Here is a 20,688-nt window from a genome sequence, read left to right as displayed (position 1 = left end):
TCATGCTTCAGGAATCCCTCACAGAAGAGCGAACAATCACCCCTCCAGTGTTCCAGGCTTCCATCAGATCCCTGCCCTCACCCTGTCTGTGTCTAGGCTGTTTACCTTCCAGGCAGCACAGTAGTCCTGTGTTTTATCTCATGCAAGTGGCTGGGTTTCAAAACTCTGTATTTTAGAGATCCATGCAGTGCAGACCTGTGCCGATTTTCTAGGGGAGGGTTTCGCTGCACTGTGGCCGGTGTTGGGTTGTGTCAGAAATCAGTCGTGCCGAGTTTATGATAAAGAGCAGCAAAAAAGCCAGCACCAAGGTTTGTTGCCCTCAACCTGTGTCTCTCTTCCTATGCTAAGTGAATAGGGCAGCACATCAGTGCTGCCAGTTCTTTTGTCCCTGGAGAGGCTGTGCCACCTCTCCCAAGTGCAGTCCAAGCAGGGGAAGTGTTTCTCCCTGTGCAGCCCAGGGGATCCTCAGACCATGCTGCCCGCTCCCAGGTCTCTGCCCTCCTTCCCCAGTGGAGCACCGCCAAGCCCACCAGGCACAATCCTGGCGATGTTGTGGATCTCCAAAACATCAGACTTTGCACTCTGCTGCTAATAAAAATTTGTGGTAGCCAGCCCCTCTCCTTTTCCCAGCCCACGGTTTTAGGGAAGAGTTTTTCTTTTTTTTTTGGGGGGGGGAAGAGTTTTTCTTGTGCTATCCTCTGCATGCACCTTCTCTCTCTCTCTCCCTCTCTTTCTCTCTCTCTCTCTCCTCTCTCCATAATCAGGGCTCCCTCCCCTTTGTAGCACCTGTGGTTCTTCCCCAAATCAACTCTCCACAGCTCCTACCTTCCACGAGCTGGCTGTTTTTCTAACTCCATTCATGCAGTTTTGCTCTCTCAGTCCTCAGATTGATTTCTTGGGTGTTCAAAATGATTTATCTAGCTGTGTTGGAGGGACAAGGAAAGCTTAGGGTCCCCCTATTTCTCTGCCATCTTAACTCCTTCCTCAGTCATAGAAACTTAAACAACAACAACAACAAAAAAACCTCAGAACCCTGGAGGTAGCCAGTTCCAGGGCTAGTTCACCAATTAACTACGTATCAAGGACCTGGGCTTTTAACACCCTTCTTCTCTGCCAGTCATCCTTAATCCATCTCATGAACATAGGAGGGATGTAGCTCTAAGCAATATCATTCTATTGCTCTAAGCAGTAGCTCCAGGCATCATGTCTTCACATCAGCTTCCCAAGCAGGGAGGAAAGGTCAGGAGCAATTATCTTTCTCCTAATGAGGATCTATCTGTCTTTTTATCTGGCAAGTGACATCTTTCCCAGAATACCCCAGAAGTCTTCCCTTTATATCTTATCCCACGGCTACAAGGGAGGCTGGGACAGTGGGTATCTGGCAAAGGGGAACAGATATGCTGTGTTTGGCCAAGATGAATTGTGATTCTTTCTTTGAGGTTGGGCACATTGCAGCCCCAGAACAAAATTAGGATTCTCTTAGCAAGGAATTAGAAGAGAATGGCTGTAGGATAGGCAACTATAGGTGTCTACTAGGATCAGTCCTGGAAGCATAGAAAAAGAAGAATTTCAGAGGCCAAGATTGGCCCTACTCAATTTGGCACTATACTGGAACAAGAATACCCTGAGGCAAGAACTCCAGTAGTTGAATCTTGAGATGGGTCTTTGAGTGTTGTGGAGATGGATACATCAGTCTCTCCTTATTCATTTACTTAACAGATTTTTATCTTGTCAGTTGTTGTTATAGTCTCTGGAATTATAGCAGTAGAAAAATCAGACAAAAATCTCATGGGCATTAAGGAGGGCACTTGATGTAATGAGCACTGGGTGGTATATGCAACTGATGAATCCCTAAATTCTACCCCTGAAACTAATAATATACATATGTTAACTAACTTGAATATAAATAAAATCTAAAAATAGTAAAAAAAATCTCTGCCCTCATTGTGCTTACATTCTAGTGAATGTATCTTAGCTGTATGAAACAGAGTCCATGTTCAACAGTGAATTTCCTAATTATAATTGGGTTTCCCATGGCCCCCAAGCAGTCTCACCTCTCATTATGAATTAAGAAACTGGTGTTTTTATTTCATATATCAGTCTTTCAGTTGATGTGAGTCCTACTAGGGACACATGTTTCACCTTTAGTGAAATGACAAATCCTGTTTTTGACCTGCATATCTGAGGGCCAATACCTGAATCATAGTAAATTCAACAAGGCATTTCAACCCTGTGAGCCATCATGGGAGAAAGAAAGCCACACAGTTTTCTCTAGTTAATACCCTAGTACTGTATGTTTCTCCCAGTTGGAATGTTTAAATTTATTAATTTGTGTGAAAGGGATACAAGAAGGAAATATTAAATTTTAAGCATTTAAATATTTCTGAAAAAAAGAAGTAGGGACCTTGAAACTCTGTGATTTGTGTAATGTATTATGAACTGATGGGTTTAAAATTCCTCTTCAGAGGATTCAAGATTTAAAAAAATTTCTTGTTGATATACATTCAGATTGTTTCTTTTTTCCCCTGCCATTTTAAACAGCGCTGTTATGAACATTCTTGTATATATCCTTGAGTACAGGAGCAATAATTTATCAGGTATTTACCTAGGACTGGAATGCTGGGTCAAAGGGTTTATGCATGTTCAATTTTATGGAATAGAGTCAAATGGCTCTCCGGAGTGATTATGCCAATTCATAACTTCTACTAGCAGTGAATGGGAATTCTTGCCTAGTTGGTATTTTCAGACTCTTTGGTTTTTGCTTACCTGATGGGTATGAAATGGTATCGTAATATGGTTTGAATTTGATTAATGCGATGTTGATCTTTTCATATTTCTTGGCCATATATTCTTAATTCTACTTGAATTGCCAATTCATGACCTTTGTTCATTTTTGATGGCTTCTTTATCTTTTTCTTATTCATTTGTAATAACCCTTTTATGTAATTTATTATTTTAACTCCTCAACCCTCCTTTTTGTTATTTTTGCTCCAGACATGTACCAAATCTGTGGCTAGCATATTTTTCTTTGTTAATAGTGTCTTTGGTTTAAAAAAATAGTGGTTTTTTTGGTTATTTGGAAGTTTTTCATTTTAAAGTCGTCAAATTTATCAATCCATTTTTTAAAAAGATTTTATTTATTTATTTGACAGAGACACAGTGAGAGAGGGAACACAAGCAGGGGGAGTGGGAGAGGGAGAAGCAGGCTTCCCGCAGAGCAGGGAGCCCGATGCGGGGCTTGATCCCAGGACCCTGGGATCATGACCTGAGCCGAAGGCAGACGCTTAATGACTGAGCCACCCAGGCACCCCAAGAATCCATTTTGAAACAAGACTATGTTATTGGGTATAAGCAAGTTCAGAATTTTTATATTTTCATGGTGAATTTTCCTTATTCTCAAATTTGTGGCTCTTTATCTTTAGTGGGTTTTAAAAAAGATTGATTTACTTATTTGAGAGAGAGAGAGTAAGCTTGCGTGCGTGTGCGCGTGCATACAAGCATGCAAGTGGGGTAGGGGCAGAAGGAGAGAATCTTCAAGCAGACTCCCTGCTGAGCATGGAGCCCATGTGGGGCTCAATCCCACGACACATGAGATCATGACCTGAGCTGAAACCAAGAGTCAGACGCTTAACTGACTGAGCCACCCAGGCGCCCCTATCTTTAGTGGCCTTTAAAATGTAAAGTCCTTGGGGCACCTGGGTGTCTCAGTCAGTTAAGTGTCCAAGTTTTGACTTGGGCTCAGGTCAGGATCTCAGGGTTGTGAGATCGAGCCCCACAGTGGGCTCTGTGCTGAGCATGGAGCCTGATTAAGACTCTCTCTCTCCTTCTTCCTCTGCCCCTCCCCCCCCACTCTCTCTCCCACTCTAAAAAAAATAAAATAAAATTTAAAGTCCATTTTTATGAAATAAATACAGCAAATACAGCTTTATTTTTGTAAGTATTTGCCTGATAGATCTTTTCTCCTGATCTTGACTTTTGACCTTGCTGTATCATTATGTTAATGTCATACTGAGAACAGGCCAGTAGGAATGGTCCACCCCAGTTGCAGAAAATAAGGGCCCTGTAGCCAGTACCAGCTTATATGCTTATCATTCTGGTTTTGAATTTCATGCTTGCTTCTGTCGCTTCATCACTTACTGCTTTCATGGTGGACAGGACCAGGGGGTGAATAAGGATGATATGTGTGTAAGGATCTAGCCAATAAATGAGAGAGACTCAGATCCAGTGAAATAGTAAAAAGTTCTGAATCTATTTTTGCCAAGCTCAGTGGAAAGAAGTAGAAATAGAATTTCCTTATTTACTGGCTTGAGATAGAAAAGAGTCCCAGTTTAGGAAAATTAACATTCAGAGATAGGATTCTGAGATGACAAATTTCAGGACATCTTGCGATATGTTGAGAAGCCATTTGATGGTAACCCATCAATTAAGCTAGAACCATGTGTTGTTACTTTATAATTTACCAAAGTAAAAATAACTATAGGATACCTTTTTAATTTTTTTTTTTAAAGATTTTATTTATTTGACAGAGAGAGACACAGCGAGAGAGGGAACACAAGCAGGGGGAGTGGGAGAGGGAGAAGCAGGCTTCCCGCAGAGCAGGGAGCCCGATGCGGGGCTCGATCCCAGGACCCCGGGACCATGACCTGAGCCGAAGGCAGACGCCCAACGACTGAGCCACCCAGGCGCCCCTAGGATACCTTTTTTAAAGATTTTACTTATTTGTCAGAGAGAGAGAGAGCACACAAGGAGGGGGAGCTGCAGGCAGAGGGAGAAACAGGCTCCCTGCTGAGCAAGGAGCCTAGTGCGGGACTTGATCCCAGGACCCTGGGATCATGACCTGAGGTGAAGGCAGATGCTTAACCGCCTGAACCACCCAGGCATCCCTAGAATACCTTTTTCCACCTGGGGAAACTAATCAGAAAGAGAGAAATATTGGCTGAAGGCCTGGAAAATGCTGAATATATACATGAGAGGGGAACTTAAGGATTATGATTTGAGGCCCCATGATGATCTAGGTTTCTAGATAACTTGTCATTTCCTGGTTTGGTTCCCCTGAGTCTGTAGAATTGCCTGATTCTAGCAGTGATTGCTGTTACACATGGCTGGGATCATGAGACTACTTCCCCCCAGATCTACCCATATCATGTTTTTCTGGGCAAGTCGGGTGTACAAGACCATGCCCTCTGGTGGAAAAGGACACCACTCCTGCATGTCTGGTAATAGCTATTTGGGAAATACTTGCTAGCCGTCACTTGCTAGCCATTTTGATTTTTGGAGAAAGATATTTAATGTCTCTCCACCCCAATACTTTATCTATAAAATGGGAATACTGATCTCCTATGGTTGTTTAAGGATTAAATAAGATAACTGAGCAATAAGTGTACTCCATAAATAATACTGTCCCTGCTACTGTTCCCTCACAGTTGAACAGATATTCATCATGTATTTTCAATAGGTTAAGCACTGAGATAAATCGTCAATACATGGTAGCTATCATATTACTTTTTAGTCATTTGGCCAAACCATATTATTATATAATTAAATTACAGTGTATCAGGCGCTATGCCAGGTATGGGTGGGAGCCACAGCAGTAAATAAGACCGAACCTTTAAGACTCTGGACAAGTTTTTCTGGCTCTACTAGTGAGACTCTTTTCTCCCTTATGAGTTCTCTGGACTTCCAGAGAGATCACAGATGCTTTCCTATAATGTGCCGAGTTCTGGCTGACTATAGGATGGAAGGGAGGGTATAAAAATGTGAACAGCCTTTGCCGCATATAGGCAGGTGGGAAATAAGCTGCTCAAGATAGCGGGCTTTTGCTTTGCTTTGCTTTGTCTTTCCTTTCCAGAAGAACCTAGTGTACCAAGGCTGGGGGGGGGGGGTAGTTCTGCTGAAGTACTAGGAAGAAAATTCTGCTGTCACAGGAGAAAAGAATATAGACGCAAAGCAACACAGACCGAAATGTCCACTCTGACTTCCCACAAGAAAGGAGAAGAAAGTAGGGGAATTGTATTTTCCCAGTCCATAGGGAAAACCCAGCCCTTTGGACTTCTTCCTCTCCTTAGTGGGTGTCAGTCATCCAGTTCCTTCTGGATGAGACAGACTAGGGTGGTAGAAAAACACTGACGATTTCCTGGGGCTTGAATCCGGTAGAAGAGGGAAGAAAAGAAAGGAGCCCTTATCATGGTCCTCCCTCAGAGAGGATGAGCTATAAAAAATCAGATGTTTCCCACTGCCAACATTCATGTGCTCTCAGGCATTATACTGCTACAAAGAGTCGCTGTCTCTTTCCCTACTAAATGTCCTCTTCTGTTAATCAAACTTTCATAGGAGGCGCCAGACTCCAAGAATAGGGGTGGTGATGGGGCAGGGGAGAAAATAACCCTTTACAGTAATAAGAAAAAAAGTTATTTTTAATTTAAAAAACATCTCAAAGGGTTTAGATTAATGCATGGATAATTGAATAGATTGAATTTATGATGCTGGGGAGGGTAGCTTTTGAGGTTGACATTTATCACAGATTACATTGTTCTCTCCTACAATAAATCATCCTTTTTTTCCCCACTGCAATGGACCCAATCTTTAATTTGGACTCTGAATATGACCTATAATGTGGATCCTTTTGTTTTTATATTATGCTCTTATGGAAGATTCTTGAAGCTCAGTCTGGCTGGTTTTTAAAGGCTGGATTAGGACCAAACTAGCCTTTGAAGGTGGGAGCATATAGTTCCTCTCCCTCCGTAACTAAACTCCTCAAGAGCTGGTTTGCATCTTCTGATCAATTAAATCTTAACTAGATATTGAGAATTAACTGTGTCCAGGGGCGCCTGGGTGGTGTTGTCAGTTAAGCATCTGACTCTTGGTTTCAGCTTGAGTCGTGATCTCCGGGTCGTGAGATAGAGCCCAGTGTCTGGCTGTGCACTCATGGAGTCTGCTTAGTTTTTCTCTCCCTCTCCCCCCTCAAATAAATAAATAAATAAAATCTTTAAAAAAAGAATTAACTGTGTGCCCAGACTCAAAATTTAAAAGATGACTCCAAAACAAACAAACAAAAAAACCAAAGATGACTCCTGCCTTCAAAAAGCTTACTATAGGGGCGCCTGGGTGGCTCAGTCAGTTGTGTCTGCCTTCAGCCCAGGTCATGATCTCACAGTCCTGGGATCGAGCCCCGTGTCAGGCTCCCTGCTCAGCGGGGGTCTGCTTCTCCCTCTCCCTCTGCCCCCCACTTGTGCTTCCCCCCCCCCAAATAAATAAATAAAATCTTAAAAAAACCTTACTATATCATTGGAGTACCATGACGGACACTTCAAGTCATTAAAGAAATAATACAAAGCAAAGTGTAATTAAGTGATAAATTGTCAGATTCAGATTTAGTGAAATAGAAGTTTAGAGCAATTGAAAGTTAATGATGATTACAGGAGTCAGGAAATCCTCTTAGAAGAAGTAGGACTTCAGTTAGGTTCTGCCAATACCAGAAAAAACGGAAGGTACTCAGCAAAGGGAGCATAGCATGAACAGACCAGAGGAAGAAACCAGGAAGCTCAGAGCCTCAGTTTCCTCATCTGTGAAATGAGTCAGGAAGGAACACATGAGCCCCTCTGTGGCAGTGACTGCTGTTTTCAGTCTTCTGGGTCCAGCATGAGGCAGAGTTTCTCTCATAGAATAGGCACTTGATATGTGGGTCTTGACTTGAACAAATATGACATGTGGAGGAGATGGTTTGGAGATTTGTCTACCTGGGATAAAGTTTATATTAGCCAACAGTGACTCTCCTTCAGGAAGCTGGGGCCCGGCTCAGAACCATCCTGACAGAGGCCCATACTTCTCCCAGGGTGTGGACCTAAGTGCTCTGAGAATGCAGCAAAAATGGATGTCTTGCTTATGCACTGCCCTTCTGTTGAGGACACATAGCCCTAGTTGCCTGTAGCAGGAGATTTGTTTGGGTTGGTCACTCAGGGAACTCTGGCCAGGAAATGAGCAATGGTACCTGACCAGCTTCCATGGGTGCCCTTAACTCGAATGACATATTTTAAGTAGCCAGGTATGTGTGTTAAGGTGAGTTAGAGGGACCAATAACATTGTCCCCTTTAATTTCTTAGAAAACTTTCTCAGCCTTTTTATAAGGGGTTTGGTCATGAAACTGGAAAATTCAATTTGGATAATTTAGTGTCTTTTTTTCTCAGGGAAGAACTTTCTCAAATGTCACTTCCTTTCTGTGGCTTTCCAGGCCACTATCCTGTCACCTTACCAAGACTCCTTCAGTATTCCATTAAGCAGAATCCATTATTTACTGCTTCTGCTGAGACCTTGTGGCACATTATTCATTGGAGCAATTATCACAGTGCATTTGATTACATTTCTGTTTTTTTTTTTCTTTCGGGGCAGTGAATTCCTGGAGGTCAGGAATTCTTCCTGTTTGATCTTTGTAGCCTCAGCTCCAAGCACAGCACATGGCATATAGTAGGTGCTCAATAAATAGATTAAATTAATATATTGGCTCTATTGATTTTTTTAAGTTTCTATTTATTTATTTATCTATCTATTATTTATTTATTTATTTATTTATTTATTTATTTTAAGTAGGCTCCACACCCAGCATGGAGCCCAACCTGGGGCATGAACTCGGGACCCTGAGATCAAGACTCGAGCTCAAATCAAGATTTGGACGCCTAATGACAGAGCCACCCAGGTGCCCCAAGTTTCTATTTAAATTTGAGTTCGTTAACATACATATAAGTTTCAGGTATACAATGTAATGTTTCAAAACTTCCATTCAATAGCCGGTGCTCATCATGACAAGTGCCCTCCTTAATCCTGATCATCTTTTTAACCCATCCCCCCACCAACCTCCCCTCTGGCAGCCATCAGTTTGTTCTCTAGAGTTAAAAGTCTGTTTCTTGGTTTGTCTTTCTCTCTCTCTTTTTCCCTTTGCTTGTTTGCTGTACTTCTTAAATTCCACATATGAGTGAAATCATATGGCATTTGTATTTCTCTGACTGACTTGTTTCACTTAGCATAATACTCTCTAGCTCCAGCCACGTTGTTGCAAATGGCAAGATTTCATTATTTTTTACAGCTGAGTATTCCATTGTATCTATATTACCACTACTTCTTTATCCATTCACCTATTGATAATTTTTAAAGAATAAGAGATAGAGTTCATCAGAAAAACTCCTCATGTTCATTATCTTTACTTTCTCTAGCTCAGACTATAAGAAGCCGTCCCCAGAACTTATTTGCAGGTGGTTCTGCTAAGAGGTTGAGAGAAGAGGAATGAGGGAGGAAGCAGACTCCCTGTGGGATAGGGTCAGAGTTCAAAGAGAAAGTGGAGAATTACAGACAAATTTGAACAATAAGATCAGGCATAGGATCATAAGCCTAAGGGGAATTTAGGTATTAAAAAGTCAAGATATGGGGTGCCTGGGTGTCAGTCATTAAGCGTCTACCTTCGGCTCGGGTCATGATCCCAGGGTCCTGGGATCAGGCCCCACATCGGGCTTCCTGCTCAGCGGGAAGCCTGCTTCTCCCTCTCCCACTCCCTCTGCTTGTGTTCCTGCTCTTGTGATCTCTCTCTGTCAAATAAATAAATAGAATCTTTAAAAAAAAAAAAGTCAAGATATAATGTTCTATTACTGAGTAACCAAATACCACAACCTTAGCAGCCTACACAACACACATTTATTATCTCATAGTTTCTATGGTGAAGAGTCTGGTCATGGCTTAGATGGGGCCTCTGTTCAGGATCTCACAAGCCTGCACTCAGGTGTCAGCCAGGGCTGGAGTCTTCTCTGAGGCTCTGGGTCTTCTAAGCTCAAGCAGTTGTTGGTAGAATTCATTTTCTTGCAGATGTAGAACTCGTGGTGGCTTGCTTCTTCAAAGCCAGCAGGAGACTATCTCCAAGGAGGTCTTTTAAGGACTAACCTAATTAGGTCAGACCCACTCAGGATACTCTTCTTTTTGACTGAGAGTCAAACTGATTGGGGCCTTAATCACATCTGCAAAATGCCTTTATGTTTGCTTTTTTTTTAAGATTTTATTTATTTGACAGAGAGAACACACAAGAAGGGGGAGAGGCAGAGGGAGAGGGAGAAGCAGTCTCCCCACTGAGCAGGGAGCCTGATGCGGGGCTCGATTCCAGGACCCTGAGATCATGACCCAAGCCAAAGGCAGACGCTTAACTGACTGAGCCACCCAGGCACCCCTTATGTTTGCTTTATACCATAACCCAATAATGGGAGCAACATCTATCATATTCACAGGTTCCACCCACACTGAAGAAAAGGGACATGGATATCAGGGAGTGGGAATCAAGGGTTCTGTCTACCACAAGCCCTGAATGAGGGACCTCTGAATGGCACTGTGCCTCTATTAGGAAAAACAGGTTAAGTCTGGGAACCAAAGGGCAGAAGCAGGAGTAGCTTCAATACTATCACCCCTAATGACCCAATGGGGGACTTTATGCTTTCTGAATCTGCAACTCTGGGATCTGCAGAGTTTGAGGTTCTGTTCCACATAAGGTCACACTCTTGCCAATGGACATAGCAAGGGTCACATTGAACTACAAGTATGGCTACTGCCAGGGCTTGGGATTCCTGTGGCCAAGGAGTCATCATCTTGGCAGGGGTGATTGCCCTTAATCAGCAGGAGGAAGTAAAGGTGCTGCTATACAATGGGACAGGGAGGAGTGTGTGTGGAACTCAGGTTAGGGTGTGTGTATTTATATATTTATAGAGTTTGTTTGTTTGTTTTTTGGTTGGTGCAATAGGCAGAATCATGGCCTCCCAAAAATGTCCCTATCCTAAGTCCCAGAATGTGTCAATATCTTGGGTTACATGACACAGGGGAATTAAAGTTGCAGATGGAAGTAAGGTTGCTAATCAGCTGACAGTAAAATAGGGAGATTATCCTGGATTATCCTGGTTGGTCCAATGTAATCACACAGGTCATTGAAAGTGGAAGAGGGAGAGTCAGAGGAGGATGTGACTATGGAAGCAAGGCACAGAGATGCAGTGTGGCTGGCTTCACATAGGGTGGAAAGGAGCCACGGACCAAGTGGTACAAGTGGCCGCTGGAAGCTGGAAAGAGCAAGAAAATGGATTCTCTCTTAGAGCTTCCAGGAAAAAACACAACCCTGCCAATATCTTAACTTTAGCCCAGCGAAACCTGTGTCAGACTTCTGACTTTCAGAACTGTAAGGTAATAAATTTGTGTTGTCTTAAGGCACTAAGTTGGTGGTAAATTTGTTAGAGCAGCTATAGGAAACGAATATCGTGGGTGAGGAAGAACTGTCCAAATCACATTGTCCAGAAGTAATTCATTCCTGCTGTATCAGGGGAACTTTGCATATGCCTCTACTAGAGTTAATGTTATTAAATTATGTTGATTTGTTTCCACGTTCCTCTCTCTCTCAGGCTGTTTGCTTCTCCTGGTCCAGGACTGTGCCTTATACTTCTCTGTATTTTTGATCTCTCAAATGTCATTGAATTTCTGTGGGTGTCTGTGGTATTGAAGGAGGAAGTGGGGAGGCATGAGGGGAGGAGACGAAATGGTGGTGGTGTCAGTGTTAGAGAGGGGAAGCCCGAGAAATGGTGGGGACTGAATCTGGCTGATGTTCATTCTCTTCCGGTGTGGGCTGGCTTGTGTGGAATGCAGAGAATTTGCAGGTCGGCTGCAGGCCTGGGGAGGCAGCACTGCAAGCAGCTTGGTCTCGGTAGGGCTCTTGGTTCAGGAATGATTCAACAGTATTCTGAGCCTCGTGGATATGCCCCATCCACAGAGAACCCCTCTCCAATTCCCTCTCGTCCACTCCCTCACCTGCCGCCCACAGTGTTTCTCAACCCTTACAGTCCCAGACGGGAAGCCACAGACAACAGTTAGAGATGGAGCTGCTCCACTCACAGAAGTATATCATTGGAGCTTTCTGCTGGGGCCACTGTTTCTCTAGTGTCCCAACACACACACACACACATACACACACACACACACACACACGCACACACACTGAGAGCTTGAGTTTGCTATTAGAGGGCATATTCAGGGCCCCCAACAGTACTGTTGTGTGTATCTCTATCTGTAATCTCTCTTCTCCTCTTCCTCCCCTTCTCCTCCTCCTCCTCCTTCTTCTTTTTCTTATCTCTCTGTCTTTGTCTCTGTCTCTCACTCTCACTATCTCCTCAGGGAGGTATTGTGAGAACTGCCAGGGCCAGGGTGAGGGAGATGGAGGAGCCCGAGCCACACACGGGGAGTGATGGATTGTGGGTAATAGTAGGAACTAGAGTCAAGGAAGAAATGGGCACCGTGAAGAGGCTTTTAGGAGTAAAATAAGGATATTTCCTCCCTCCACAGAAGAGGCCAAACAGAAGCCATATGTGGTGTCTTGTGCAATGTGCTAGTTACTTATATAAACCAAACAAAGCAGTCTAACAATCCTATAAATAACACACATAAAGATAAACTAGCTAGAGTAACGTCAGTGTTTCTAAAGATAAAGTAAATTAATACTACTGGCACTGTCCTGTTTTTGTGTGGCCCATCTCCAAAAAGCACAAAATACAAATTTATACCCCAAAGCATGTTTTATGAATTCAAACAGCCAGCATGATCTTAGCATATATGAAATATATAAATCTTACTGCAAAGTAAGTTTTAAAAGCTTGCATGCACTCTGAAGCATGAGCTTTTGCAAAGAGAATGAAATATATTTACAGCTTTGTTCCCTTCATGGTTATACACCCCAGTGCAGCTGTAATTGCATCAGAGGTACTTGTTGGTTTTCCTTGCCTGAGGAATGGCAGAATTGGCTTCTACGCTGGCCCAGCTGAACAGGCTCCCTTGGGGACTAACGGGAGGCTCTATTTCCTAGCTGGGATGATAGCACTTGGGGTGGTGTGAGAAAATATGGAACGTGGCTGGGCAGGAGAATGGAGAGAAATAGGATGAAGAGTGAAGAACAAATGGAAGAGAACTGAATTGGTTGGTGAAAGTGGATAGAGTGGGAGAGAGGGTGGGCATGACAAGGTGAAGAATGATCAGGTTAGCAGTGGTAGGGGAGACACCTTTGAAATTGTACTGTTTAAGCCCTCTTTTATTGAAAGAGGCATTTTTATTGAAGATGACACCCTGAAATGAAGTTGTACCCATCCTAAGTAGGCCCCCTGATCCCATATCACTAATAGTATGGCATGTTGTAAAAATTTACTATTTTTAAGCAAGAGGAAATTGTTAGAGGAAAAGGAGAGCATTAAAGACACAAACCTTTCAACCCTTGGATTTGATGAGCAGTCATAAAAGTGGAACTGAGGGAAGGTAGGGAAACTGATAAAAATCACTGTTGTTCCAAAATTGCCTACGCTGAGTTTTGTTTCTCTTGGCGCAAGTGGGTATAATATTAAGCGCTTTCATTTAACAGCTCAGTAGTCTTTCCAGTTTTTTAAGGTTTGGGGGGAAAAACTCTTTTCCATTGTTCCCTCCTCTACCTCCGAATTCTGGATCCCTCTGTGTAATCTCTATAATCCAGGAAATAAACTAATTTTTAAAAAGTAATTTCTGGATCCTAATTGAAATCGTAGCAAGAATCAGTTTGTTTGAAAGTCGATGACATAGTTTTCCAAAAACATATTCTACCCTAAATTAGATATCCAAAATTTATATGGTTCAACAGCCCAAGGAAAGATGGTTACTAGATACTTTTCACTCATATTGCATGACTGAACAGACAACATTTTAAGTTTTGTTATTTGATTTTATTCTTCTACTTGTAATAGTGACCTTGATGATATCTTATGTATCTGTCAATGCATGATTTTTCTTGGTATTATCTCTGTTACCCTGACACCAGATCAAAATAGAACTAATGGAACAAAACAGGAAACAAAAAGGTGGGGTGGAGAATCTGTTACTTAAGGACAGTGATCTCACCACTATACAACTGCTGGATGTTTCCTGGTCTGATTTCTGGCCATTTTGCCTTCTATGCCTGCTACCCACAATTTGGTATAACTCATATGCTTTACAACATTGCACACACAGGAATCAGGGTTGCTAAACTGTTTGAAGAATTTTTATTTATTTATTTATTTTGAAAGATTTTATTTATTTATTTGAGAGAGAGAGAGAGCCCTAGAAAGAGTGAGTACGAGTTGGGGGTAAGGGCAGAGGGAGAGAGAGAGAAGCAGGCTCCCCACGGAGCGGGGAGCTGGACGACAACATGGGGCTCCATCCCAGGACCCCAGGATCGTGACCTGAGCAAAAGGCAGACGCTTAACCGACTGAGCCACCCAGGTGCCCCTGGTTTAAGAATTTTATGCATCTGCCATTTGAGAAAACTGTAGACACATGGATGAATGCTGGGTTGGCTGGGTTTAACAGGGGTTCTGTGAGGTTAGAATTGAGGTAAGTGGGTTAAGTGATGGGATCATTTTTTTTTCCTGTTTAAATTACATATGTAGTGGACATCTATGGGGTTGGTTGCTCAGCACTCCTTTTCTAAGAAGTGCTCCATTTCCCTATCCATGTAGTGACTGTTGGAAATAGCCATGTTAGTAGATTGTGACCTAGTACTTGACCATGGTTCTGGCAGATGGGATTCCTGGTAAGTCACATGGGCCAATCATATGACCTTGTGCTGCTGCCACAGTTGACCTGTCCAGGGGTGTGTACCTGATCCCACTTGGGCCAGTGAATCCCTTCTCAGGAATTTTTCTTCATTGAAGTCTAATTGACATAAAATATTATATTAGTTTCAGACATACAACATATTGATTCAGCAATTCTATACATTACTCAGTGCTCACCACGATAAGTGTGGTCACCATCTGTCACCACACAAAGTTATTAAGATATTATTGACTATATTCCTTATGTTGTACTTTTCATCTCCGTGGCTTATTTATTTTATAATGGGAAATTTATACTTCTCAATCCCCTTTCTTTTCAGGAATTTTTTTACTCGGGACACAGAAATTTGGTTCAGTTTCTATGCATGTGGCTATGGTTATAAGATGTAAAGTTCAGGAACTTCTTTTGCTATGTGAAGAATGCTATTATACAGAGAAAAAAGAATGAGGCCAGTGTGCAAAGGGAAGTGAAGATAAGCGATGGAAAGAAGGCATCTTCATGGCATTGAGTCCCTGGTTTCAGCTGTTCTGGTCCAAATTGACACCATTTATATGCTGATGAGAATGTGTCTGGTTGGAAGGTGACTGGATTGCACAAAAATTATAAGCTGTCACTAGCCATTATTATACCATCTTTGTAACCTGAAAAATTCTCTTTAATTTTTCTCTCTGCATCTAACTTTGCTTTAACCAAAAGTAAAAAGAAGAAAAATAGTGTAATTCAATAAAATATTTATTGTACTTTGTTAGGTTGGTAGAGTGTTAAAAAGTATAAGTGACACAAAATGTATCAAAACCATCACTGAAGAGGTACAGACAATATGAACAAAAATGAAAGAATGTATTCCTGATGGCCAAAAGGAGAGTCTTCTGGATGTGGGTCTCATAAAAGGGAAAGGTAGGTAGAGAGGAAAGACAAAGTCAAAGACCATGTTCCATTTGTAATTTATGAAGTGATTAAAAAAAAAAGCCAGCTTAATTAAAATGGACACATTTTTACTAAGCATGAGGTATCATAAAAAGCATGCAGTATGGTCCCTGCCTCCTAGGAAATAAACATCTTCAGGGAAAGTCAAGATTTGTGTATATTCTGGAAGGATCTTTTCTCATTATCTTGTTTTGTTTCTCTTTAGACTGCTTTACCACGTTTGAAATTATGTTATTTGCTAACTTGCTGACTTGTTTTCCTTCTCAGGTAAGCCCCCAAAGGGCAGGGATTTTTGTCTATTTTGTTGCATCCCCAGCATCTACAACAGCGTCTGGCGCACTGCAAACGGCTTAATAAGAATTCGTTGAATGAAATGGAGAATCAGGTCGTAGGGTAAAATCATATTAACTCTCTGGCCTTGAATAGCTCTGGGCCAGTCAAAATCTCCAACTTTCAAACACTAGGGGGCAGGCCGAGATTAGAAAAGAAACAATTTTGGGGCGCCTGGGTGGCTCAGATGGTTGGGCGTCTGCTTCGGCTCAGGTCATGATCCCAGAGTCCTGGGATCGAGCCCCGCATCAGGCTCCCTGCTCAGCCGGGAGCCTACTTCTCCCTCTCCCTCTACTGTTCCCCCTGCTTGTGCTCTCTCGCTCTGTCAAATAAATAAATAAAAATCTTAAAAAAAAAAAGAAAAGAAATAATTTTTTCCCTTTAGGTCAGTGGTTTCTAACTTCGCATACGTAAGCATCACCTCGGGGTGCCTTTAGACGTCCTAAAGGCCGGACCGGACTCCTAACTATATAGGAATCCCCAGAGGGTGGGGCTCGGGCATCAGTATTCCGGAAAGCTGCCCAGAAGATTCCAACGCGCAGCTAAGGGCAAGAACCACAGACCGGGAGCCCAGGCATGGGGGTCAAGATTGCGCGGCCTTCGGCGAAGCGGAATAACGAAGACAAGCTCCGAGAACCTCTGGCCTCCACGTCACACTCTGTCCATGCTGCGTGGTGCCTTTAATCGGTAATGGCGGGCTTGGCCTGTCCTCCAACTCAGGCTTCCCGCCAATGACAGAGGCTGCAGGCGCCGCGCACCACCCCCGGTCCGCCGCGAGCCCCCACCCTCAGCAGCAAGGCTCCGCCCCCGGGCGGTTGCTCCGCGAGGGTGCGGCGGTGGGGAGCGAGGTTTGGTCCCCCGCTCGCGCTTGAGCTCGCGCGCTCCATTCCCTCAACTTCCCCAGCGGACCGGCTCTCGTGGCCCGGGTCTCTGGTCGCGCGCGCGGCCGCGGAGCGCGATGAGGCGGGCGGCGCTGCGGTAGGTAGCAGGGGGCAGGTGTGGCGCCGTCCTGGGGTCGCTCACGCTCGCGCTCCGGGCTGCTAGCGGGCCTGGGCGGAAGGAGCCGGCCGCCTGCTGGAGGGACTAATGCGAGGGTTTGGGGGCGGAAAGGGGGGCCGGATGGGAAGGGGCGCCCACCTTCCGCAACCGCGCCTGGACGGGTGCTGTCTGGCTTAGGGTGGGGCGCCGCGACCCCCACCTTAAAGGCTTCTGGAGCAGAGTTTGATATTAAAAGCGAAGCGGCACTTTAAGGGAGGAAGTTGGGTGTTCCCTGAGATTCCTTTCTCTTTGCTCATCAGGGGTGTGGTTTGGGGGTAGCCCCTTGTCGGATAGCTAGCATTTAGGATTCCACATTAACTTTCCAGCCCTTTGCCCTCCTTTGGAGAGCATTTTTAGGGTTAAGTGCTTGACCCGCTTGGACTCTGGGTAAAGTGTATTATAATGTGCGCAGAGATTTCAGGGTACCTCTTGGGCTGTCAGGACCTCAGTCAGGACTGTGTGCCTAGGGCCTTCGGTGCTGATCTAAATTTTACCTTTAATGAGCAGCGAGGGGGCGTGGTGGGGGGCTTGATTAGGCTACTTGGACAAGGAGGATGCCTTTTTGTATGTGTCATATGCCAGCTTGCACAGTTAACGCCTAGGGACTCTAGGGCAAGTCTGGCTCTCCCCCAGCCCCTTTCACCCGAGCACTCCAGCTGTCCCCAGGTTCTTTGTGCCTGGCCAGGTTCCCAGGGGCCTCCCCCTGTTGCAGCGTTTGGAATCATCCCGCTACAGGTGCACCAGCTCGGTGTGGGCCACACTGGTGCTCACTGACACTGAACTCTATCATTTCTCTTGGGGATCCTGGATCTCTCTCTCTCTCTGTCTCTCACTGTCCCTGTGGATCTTGCTATCTGTTGAAAAAGGTTCTCTCTCTCTCTCATAGCACTTAAAAAAGAAAAGCTTTGTTAACACTATTTAGACAGTGTTACATTACAGGAAGGGCCACAGTTGGCTTTAGCTTATATTGGACATGATGTGAGGGGCCTTCTGCAAGGCTACACAGTCTTGGGGCGCCTGGGTGGCTCAGTCAGTTAAGCGTCTGCCTTCGGCTCAGGTCATGATCCCAGGGTCCTGGGATCGAACCCCACATCAAGCCCCACATCAGGCTCCCTGCTCAGCGGGGGGCCTGCTTCTTCTTTTCTAGCTCCCCCTGCTTGTGCGCGGCGCTCTCTCTGTCAAAGCAATCAATCAATCAGTCTTAAAAAAAAAAGCTGCATGGTCTTGCCATGTGCCTTTTCCCAAGGAAACCTTTTTTGATCTCCTCTCCCCCAGTTTGGAAGTCTCTTTCTTTGCCCTGAACTCCCATAAACCTGCATTCCTTTCTTGTAAATTCTGTTGAACCTTAATTAAGCAGGTACTCTGTTAGTGTTTAGTGAGTGGAAGAGTTCATAAATGAATACAGACTGTTCGAGATGATTAGGCTATTTGACAAGTGGGCAATCTTTGTAGCTTCTTTTTTTCCCCCAGACTCACCAAAGAGTCACCTGAATTTGTTCAGTTTCTAAATTGAGGCATTTCCCCAGAGTGGAGGGCATATGAGTGGCATTGCCTGCTAGTGTCCTGAAAGCTCTTCCTGGACACCTGCCCTAAGCTTGGGACCCGGAACAGAGCTAAGACACTTTGCTCACACCTAAGGTGACTTCTGTGACTTCCTAAGCAAGCCATGAAGAGATTGGCCTCCTTGGTCTTCTTTTATTGGAAAGGTTCAATCATAGAGTCCTGAATGTCCCAAAGCTTCTTGACAGTTTCTTCTAAAGGCCTACCTAGGGATTTCGCTGTAAAACTCCGGAGAGCTTATCAGGGGATAAGCCAGTAACTCTGAGGTGCTGAGATGTTGGGTAGTGATTAAACCATTCTTCCGCTCCCTCCACTTCAGTGCTGCATATATAAAAGGGAAGTAGCCTGAGATTGTGGAAAAAAAACCAACAAAAAACAGCTTGCCTGCAGATGCATTTATGTGTGCATGTGTGTATAGGAACTTCTTTCGCCTTATGACAGTCCTGTAGGATAAGATACTATACCCCATTTTACAGATGAAGAAACTTTTTTGGGGGGGTGGGGGTGTTAGTCCTCACTTGTCCTGGCATGAGGTAGTAAGAATTTACTAGTAACTTGAACTAGAATGAGTAACAGTATTTGGGGTTCTTGACCTCTTTAGTGCCTTGCTTTCTTCAGCTGTGCAATCAGCAAATTGCTTTGTCAATCTCTGACACTGTATGTGTGTTATCCCTGATATGATAGTGAGTGATTGGGAGTCAACACTTAAAACAGTGAACTAAAACCAACTTAACTTATTTTGGCAGACTAGGCTAGGCACATTTGGGCAAATAGTTTTTTTTTTGTTTGGGGATTAGGAGATTTCTGCCCCAGTCCAATAAATATTCTCTTTGAGTCTGGAAAGGGCTAATTCTGTTTTCAAATTCATTAACTTATAATTGGCTTGAGCTTATGGTGTGAGAATAAAGAACAAAATAAATGTTCATAATTAATAATAAATGTTCATAATTAATTTACTCAGCTGTTTACCAAATTGATTCTGGGCTTCTGAAGCTAATAAAAAAGCAAGAGTAAATCCATTAAACCTGGTTGATATCTTTTATTTATTTTGTAGATTGTTAGCTAATTGGTCTCTGCTCTCATGAAATGTTTACTCTAGTTGGAGAGATGATTTGTAGAATAGCATCATATGCAAATATACACACACTGGAGAAACAAGTACAGACCCTTACAAGAAAGTATATACTAAGGATATGGATTGGCCAAGTGTTCTGGGAGGAGGGGCGGGTCTTTGGGGTTGCCAAGAAGCCATGGAACCTACTCCAGTATGTTTTATCTTGTTTTGTAGGTTTTGTTCCTTGAACAAGGGGCTGCTTATTCCTGGCAGAGGACTGACTCAAGGATCCCAGAATCCGGAGAAACAGAGAGTCATCCATATGCATGAAGGCAAGCATGGCTGTTTACCTTTTAGACCCACGTGGTAAAAAACCCTGTCTTACTTGGGAGGCATATAGATAGGTAGTTTAGGACAAATGAGACATACTAACGGTAGAACTTCTCATGTATAAAATACTCAGTATAGCTTTGGGTAGAAACCACATTCAGAATTTGAGCTTTTGTTCCTGGGAGACTGGGAGACGGAGCTCTTTCAGTTAAATGATATCCACCTTCCTTGTATCAGTACTAAAGGGGAAAGCATGCACAAAAGACACCTGCTGTATAAGTAAGACATGGGCCCTTCATTTGTAGCAACTAAATGCTCCTAATCTATAGTTTTGTTAGAGATGCTGTTAATCCATGCTTAGTTGAAGTTAATTTCAGTTACTAGTCTGATATGCAAACTATGGATGTCTATATCAGTTTAGGAGTATTCATTATAATTAAAATTGTGGCTTCTTGAAAAGGTACAAATTTATTATATACATATGTGTGTATATATATATAATCTGATCCTCATATTGTCATATATATATATATTTCTACTTTTTTTCTTGGCCCTCAATACCCACCTTTCTTCTTACACTAACTAAACTAGTAATAATGATTTTATGTCAGCGAGGATCGGCGAGTGTACTGTTTGGTATGCTTTCTGACCATTCTTTTATTCAAGGAGCTCAGGAGGGAAGAAAAGTCACAGATAAGTCCACAATTTCCTAGTGGTTACAGGCATACCTTGGAGATATTGCAGGTTTGGTTCCAGACCAGTGCAATAAAGAAAATATCACAACAAAGTGAGTCAAATCAATTTGTTGGTTTCCTAGTGCATTTAAAAGTTAT

At 43.4% G+C, this 20,688-nt stretch overlaps 1 protein-coding gene across 5 annotated transcripts in view; it reads left to right on the top strand.

The window, feature by feature from the left end:
* Positions 1-20,688, top strand: part of APOO (apolipoprotein O) — a 160,931-nt gene that overhangs the window by 119,406 nt on the left and 20,837 nt on the right. For 2 of the 5 annotated variants that reach the window (XM_032389516.1, XM_032389517.1), the window contains exon 9: positions 19,760-19,857. In XM_032389516.1, coding sequence (XP_032245407.1) covers positions 19,760-19,857 — 98 coding nt within the window. Of the gene's footprint in view, positions 1-16,400; positions 16,561-16,634; positions 16,852-19,759; positions 19,858-20,688 lie in introns of those variants that run through there. The other 3 variants (XM_032389518.1, XM_032389519.1, XM_032389520.1) reach the window with 3 other exon arrangements.

The sequence above is a fragment of the Phoca vitulina genome, unplaced genomic scaffold (genome assembly GCF_004348235.1).
Source record: "Phoca vitulina isolate PV1807 unplaced genomic scaffold, GSC_HSeal_1.0 scaffold55, whole genome shotgun sequence".
NCBI lineage: Eukaryota > Metazoa > Chordata > Mammalia > Carnivora > Phocidae > Phoca > Phoca vitulina.
The sequence above is the reverse complement of the archived record's forward strand: the minus strand, read 5'-3'. Positions and strand labels throughout refer to the sequence as shown.